At 51.3% G+C, this 6679-nt stretch overlaps 1 protein-coding gene across 1 annotated transcript; it reads left to right on the top strand.

Moving 5' to 3' along the window:
• The first annotated feature begins 5872 nt into the window (after positions 1-5872).
• On the top strand, positions 5873-6374 carry LOC123185185 (uncharacterized). Its single transcript, XM_044597161.1, has 3 exons — positions 5873-5944; positions 6039-6097; positions 6199-6374. The coding sequence occupies exons 1-3, from the start codon at positions 5873-5875 to the stop codon at positions 6293-6295; spliced, it is 228 nt and encodes a 75-aa protein (XP_044453096.1). The 3' UTR covers positions 6296-6374.
• Positions 6375-6679: the final 305 nt, after the last annotated feature.

The following is a 6679-nucleotide window of genomic DNA, read 5'->3' as shown; positions in this document are numbered from 1 at the left end:
AGGGTTGTGTGGGACTCCTATTGGATATTTGGATGGTTTCCTTTTTCAGGACAAAAACAAGTAACGGGTTTTGGGATTATGCACCGGTACCGGTACGAACGGAGTAGGACAGTTGGCAAGCAATACATTGAGCTCTTCTTATTGATAAATCCAGTAATAATTAAACTAGATAGGAAAAGAAAAAAGACAAAGAAAAATATCTGCAGGAATCTTCACGTAACCGAACTACCTTCGGTACATCAAAACACATAAACTCATAATACCGATCGTCACCGAACGTTAAGCGTGCGTACCCTATGGGTTCAAGAACTATGTAGACATGACCGAGACTCATCTCCGGTCAATAACCAATAGCGGAACCTGGATGCTCATTTTGGTTCCTACATATTCTATGAAGATCTTTATCGGTCAAACCGCACAACAACATACGTTGTTCCCTTTGTCATCGTATGTTACTTGCCCGAGATTCGATCGTCGGTATCTCAATACCTAGTTCAATCTCGTTACCTGCAAGTCTCTTTACTCATTCTGTGATGCATCATCCCGCAACTAACTCATTAGTCACATTGCTTGCAAGGCTTATAGTGATGTGCATTACCGAGAGGGCTCAGAGATACCTCTCCGATACTCGGAGTGACAAATCCTAATCTCGATCTATGCCAACTCAACAAACACCATCAGAGACAACTGTAGAGCATCTTTATAGTCACCCAGTTACGTTGTGACATTTGATAGCACACTAAGCGTTCCTCCGGTATTCAGGAGTAGCATGATCTCATAGTCATAGGAACATGTATAAGTTATGGAGAAAGCAATGGCAACAAACTAAACGATCATTGTTCTAAGCTAACGGATGGGTCAAGTCGATCACATCATTCTCTAATGATGTGATCCCGTTAATCAAATGACAACTCATGTCTATGGTCAGGAAACATAACCATCATTGATCCAATGAGCTAGTCAAGTAGAGGCATACTAGTGACACACTGTTTGTCTATGTATTCACACATGTACTAAGTTTCTGGTTAATACAATTCTAGCATGAATAATAAACATTTATCATGATATAAGGAGATATAAATAACAACTTTATTATTGCCTCTAAGGCAAATTTCCTTCATAATCAACCGCAATTATTTGTACCCAGTTGCTCCAAATTCTTGGGGTTGCACAGGACTCCTATTGGCTATTTGGCCGGTTTCCTTTTTTAGGACAAAAACAAGGAATGAATTTTGGGATTATGCACCGGTACCGGTACGAATGGAGTAGGACAGTTGGGAAGCAATACATTGAGCTCTTCTTATTGATAAAGCCAGTAATAATCAAACTAGAAAGGAAAAGAAAAAAGTCAAAGAAAAATATTTGCACGAATCTTCGGGTAACGTCAATGGCATAGGACCTAGATGTGCATTACTTAGAGCACATCTAGATGTGCTTTAGCAATATTGTCAAATAAAACCCCTAATCATCATTGCAAACAGCACATAGAACATGGCTAATGCGACAACCACAACTACACATGCTAGTTCCTTCTTGTCTCTTTCTTGCATCTGTTGCCTATGATTGATTCTTTCTTGCTTCATCGTACTGATTGTACATTCCAGATCAGCCAGTTTCTTCTTCAGCTTTACGTTATCTTTTGCGAGCTTGGTGATAACATTCCGAGCCCTGCCATGCCATTCTTCATCCAGCCAGTTAACAAAGCACAATCCTCATATCCCTGCCAATGTTAAATAGTATTCTGGATGAGCGATGGCATTAGCTGAAGTAAAATGATGAATGTTGGTGTCAAAACTGGCAGATCTCGGGTAGGGGGTCCCGAACTGTGCGTCTAAGGCGGATGGTAACAGGAGGTAGGGGACACGATGTTTTACCCAGGTTCGGGCCCTCTTGATGGAGGTAAAACACTACGTCCTGCTTGATTATTCTTGATAATATGAGTAGTACAAGAGTTGATCTACCACGAGATCGGAGAGGCTAAACCCTAGAAGCTAGCCTATGGTATGATTGTATGTTGTCCTACGGACTAAAACCCTCCGGTTTATATAGACACTGGAGGGGGCTAGGGTTACACAAGGTCGGTTACAAAGGAGGAGATATACATATCTGTATTGCCTAGCTTGACTTTCACGCCAAGTAGAGTCCCATCAGGACACGGGACGAAGTCTTCAATCTTGTTTCTTCATAGTCCAACAGTCCGACCAAAGGATATAGTCTGGCTGTCCGGAGACCCCCTAATCCAGGACTCCCTCAGTAGCCCCTGAACCAGGCTTCAATGACGATGAGTCCGGCACACAGTGTTGTCTTCGGCATTGCAAGGCGGCTTCCTCTCCCGAATATACCACGGAAGAATTTGAATACAAGGATAGTGTCCTGAACCTACAAAATAAGTTCCACATACCACCGTAGAGAGAATAATATTACCACAAATCTAATCCGCTGACACGTTTTGGCAGCATGACATCATGCCACGGCCCGGTAATTATTTGAACCGTTTTCCTTTAACCAGCCCCGCACATAACGTGAGGCGGTTTCTTGACACGTCTTGTCAAAGCAGAGATCGTGTTCCCCTTATTACGGGATTCTCATAAATACGGACGTGGGTAACCCAACCGCGCCATCTATTACGGCGCTTGGTGGATAAGCGAGTTTTACCAGGCTAGTGGGGGCGCATAGTTTAGTCCGCCCTTATAAAGGGAAAAAAATCTCACCTTTTTCTACCCACGCCTTCTTCCTCCTTGCTCATCCATTCTCGCGCACTCGAGCTCCAGCGCCCAAGTCCGCATCCTCCTCCTCAACTCTCTCCAAAACATGTCCGGAGCGGGATGCAAAGTGGATGGCCTCCTCCATCACGGAGGGGCACATCAAAAAGTTATGCAGAGCCGGATACTTAGCCGCGGATATCGCGCACCGGCTGCCAGCCGCGGGGCAGGTCATCCCTACCCCAGAACCTCACGAGAGGGTGGTCTTCCTCCCCCACTTCGTCTGCGGACTGGGGTTTCCCCTCCATCCATTTGTCCACGGCCTCATGTTCTAATATGGGCTGTACTTTCATGATCTGGCCCCGAACTTCATCCTCAACATCTCGGCGTTCATCGTCGTGTGCGAGGCTTTCCTCCGCATCCGGCCCCACTTCGGCCTATGGCTGAAGACCTTCAATATCAAGCCGAAGGTGGTGGGCGGCCAACAAGCGGAATGCGGCGGAGCCATGGTGGGCAAGATGCCCAACGTTACATGGCTCGAGGTCTCCTTCGTGGAGACCATAAAGGGGTGGCAATCAGGGTGGTTCTACATCACCGAGCCGTGCGACACCAACTGGGTGGCGGCCCCCGAGTTTCGATCTGGATTCCCCACGCGACTCACTTCCTGGAAGGAGAAGGGCATGTCCTGGGGTTCATCGGTGGAGCTGGACGGACTCCAGAAATGTATCCGGAACATGACAAGCAAGAAAATCAAGCTTGTCAACGTAGTCCAGGTCATGCTCTTCCGCCGAATCCTCCCGTGTCAACAACGGGATTTCAACTTATGCGAGTTCGACCCGGCCCAGCACTAGACTCTAAGCGAGCTCTTCGACACGACGCATAAAGACGTCTGGAAGGTGCTGTTCAAGGGCGCCGAGGTCCCTCCCTCTCTTACCGAGGACCGTGGGCTAAGCGCGAAGCGCCCTACGAATCCGGTAAGTTCTGTACATCTGGTAGGATATTTATTTCCCATAGCTTAACCATGTGCGGGGCCTAAGCTCCCATTCCCTTGATAGGACTGGGTGGAGGCATCGGAGCAGATTAACTGTCCGGCCCCCCTGCCCGAAGACACCGCGGATGCTCTCCTGACGGAGATGCTGACTCCGGCTCCTTGTAAGGTGCCGGAGAAGACCAAGAAGAAGGCCCAGGGAACCCTAAAGAGTTCCCGGCGCCAGGTGGTATCGGACTCATCGTCCGATGACTCCGTGGTGCACTCCTCCCATGAAGACGAGGAGGAAGATGAAGATGCTCCCCCTCCAGCCGGGGGAGACAAGAAAAGGAAGGTCGCCCCGATTGGGGAGGCCGAAGGGTCCAAGAAGGGAAGGACTCTCCTTTCGGACTGCTCTACCACCGCCGCCGAAGGCGAAGACAAGTGGCTGCTCAGGGCCAAGCCCCTGGCGAAGTCGTAAGTATTCGGATACCAGAGTAACTCATAGCTTAACTTTGTCGCACTATTTTTCCTAACGCCGAATATGATTATGCAGACCTCCCCGAGCCCGTATCGGCGTATCTTCGTCGGATGGCTCATTGGATTCGTCGGATATGGATAGCGATCCACTTCCGACTGCCTCCTCCCCTTGCCCTACGGACAATGCCGAGGTATTGTCTCAAGGGCCACCGAGCCGGGGGGATACAGTCCCGGAGGCGCCTCAAGGCGACCTTTCGGACTCTAGGAGCAAAGGGAGCAAGGCTCCCGGGGGCTCCAAGTTCGGCTCTTAGCCGAACACTGTGCCGGACCCTCCAGTGGTTCCGGACTCGGGCAGGCGACCCCCTTCCAAAAGGGGTAAGATGCCCGTGCCGGTGACCTCTGTCCATCCAGAGGCACCGGACAACCTGCCGGGAGCGCTTCGCGGCGCTTCCATCGACGAGGAGCACCGCACTATTATGAGTGCGGTGATCAAGAAGGTTCAGTCCGCCAAGAGCGGACTGACTGAAGCCTGTGCCAGCCTTCTAACAGGCTTTGAGGTAAGTATTTAAAATATAGGAAAAATATTACCGCATAGACAGTAGCCCCTGATGCTATGTTTGGTGTTCACAAAGAAAAGCCGAATAGAGGATCAAATAATATCTGCAGGAGTCTAATATAAGTATGTCTATATGCGTATGCAGGCTTCGCTGCTGACCTCTGCCGCACTGACTGCGGAGGTCACCGCACTAAAGTAGGACCTCGAGGGGTCCGAAAAAGAGCTCGGCCTTGCTAAGAGGCAGCTCGAGGAGAACAAAGGTAAGCAATACCTAGTCTATGTATATAGGGTGACACTATTCTAATCCTGGGATTAGAATAACTATTTGGATCACACCGGCCCTATAAGGGCTCGATCATAGGTTCCCAAACTCCCGAACCGCGCTGGAACGAAGTAAAAAAATACTATGACCATCCATCCCGCATCTCCCGCACTCCCTCGATCCCACCTCCTGCACTCCGACCCATCGTCCCCCACCATCAGCCCCTAGAACCGCCGCCGCCGTCGCATCTAACCCGCGCGCCACTCCGCGGGCCGGGATCCAGCCCCCGCGCCTCCCCACTCCTGGATCCGGCCGCCTCACTGCTCCCGCGCCTGAGCCGGCCCCCGTGCCGCCCCACTCCTGGATCCGGCCGCCTTCCCACCTTGCTCCCTCGGCAGCACCGCCTCAGGCCGACGACGCGAGGAGGCCGAGCTCGGCCGTGCTCGCCACCTCGGCAGCTCACCCCGCCGCAGCCACCTCCGCCCTTGCCTCCAACCACCGCCCCGACCACCTTCACCACCGTCCTCTGCCCCGACCACCTCCCTTCCACCCGCCCCCAACTTCCCCTCCGGCGTGACCTTCCCAGCACTCCGCCGCGACCTTCCCTCCCCTCCGACGCGACCTTCCCTCCCCTCCGACGCGACCTGCCCTCCGCCCATGTTTCTTGCACCATGCTGTCGTCCCCACTCGCAAATCGAGCCATGGCCGGCGAGATCCATCATGGCTCCCCTGCAGCAGCTATTTTTCCATATGTAGTGGTTGCAAAATATCTACTATCCCCAGTTTACCAACTAGTGCTATTGGCCTCTGCAGCAAAACCTGAACCATCTTCTCTTGAATTCCTCCAGCCTAACACACCCGTGAGATCGCCTGACTACGACAACTATGTGCAAGGGACCCTCACCATGGGTGTCGCAGACGAGTACGTGGGCGCCGTCATCAGCTATGCCGGGAGGACCATACGTGAGATCGAACGGGTATGTACATATCTCCCGCACCACCGAAGCGAAGCCACAAATGGTTAACCGACAAGGCTATGGTTTGGACTAATGGTTCGTCGTCAGAGTGCAGGTTACGGGCGTGCAAATTAGTATCTCTAAGGGGGAGCTCAAAGCTGGGACGAGCGAGAGGTAGGTACTACAACAGGTCTCAGCCAGGTTTGCATGTTCTTTACCCATGAAATCAGTCCTGGTTGTATGTCATTTTGACCTGCAGCGTGTGTGTGGTGCAGGGAGGTGGTGATCAGTGGGACATGGGAGGCGGTCGATGCGGCGGAGGTGATGATCGTGCAGCGGGTCTCGGACGCTGCCAATAGTCGCCGCCGGTAGCAGGGTGGCGGTGGTGTTGACAGGCGGCCTGTCAAGGAAGTGGAGTAGCAGCAGCAGTAGCGGTGATACAACAGAGCAAAGCGGAGCAGAGCATAGTACTGAATTACCACTGATGGTGGTAGTAGGGCAGGAGATGTCCCAAGTTTTTTGGTCCCTTGTGTGCGTCGCCGGAGCAACTTATTAGCAAGAATTGCTTACTTGGGAGGGGAAGGCATGGTGCAATTACTGATGGTTGCACGGTTAGTTTTGGTTTTGGTCAATGTTGCTTCCATGTTTGACTACTAGTGTATCCGTGCCTTGTGTTTCGGTGAGAGGATGGATGGATGATTCCTCTGGGTTTGATTGATCCAACCCAAGAGGAGAGGACTTCTGAAATGGAAGGTC

This window comes from Triticum aestivum, chromosome 2A, assembly GCF_018294505.1.
Source record: "Triticum aestivum cultivar Chinese Spring chromosome 2A, IWGSC CS RefSeq v2.1, whole genome shotgun sequence".
Classification (NCBI taxonomy): Eukaryota; Viridiplantae; Streptophyta; class Magnoliopsida; order Poales; family Poaceae; genus Triticum; species Triticum aestivum.
The sequence above is the reverse complement of the archived record's forward strand: the minus strand, read 5'-3'. Positions and strand labels throughout refer to the sequence as shown.

Excerpts from the sequence above, each read along its gene's own strand:
- LOC123185185 (XM_044597161.1), top strand. The coding sequence starts at position 5,873 with ATGGGTGTCGCAGACGAGTACGTGGGCGCCGTCATCAGCTATGCCGGG. Across the intron at positions 5,945-6,038 it reads CCATACGTGAGATCGAACGG|GTTACGGGCGTGCAAATTAG; the intron begins GTATGTACATAT and ends GTCAGAGTGCAG. Across the intron at positions 6,098-6,198 it reads AAAGCTGGGACGAGCGAGAG|GGAGGTGGTGATCAGTGGGA; the intron begins GTAGGTACTACA and ends TGTGTGGTGCAG.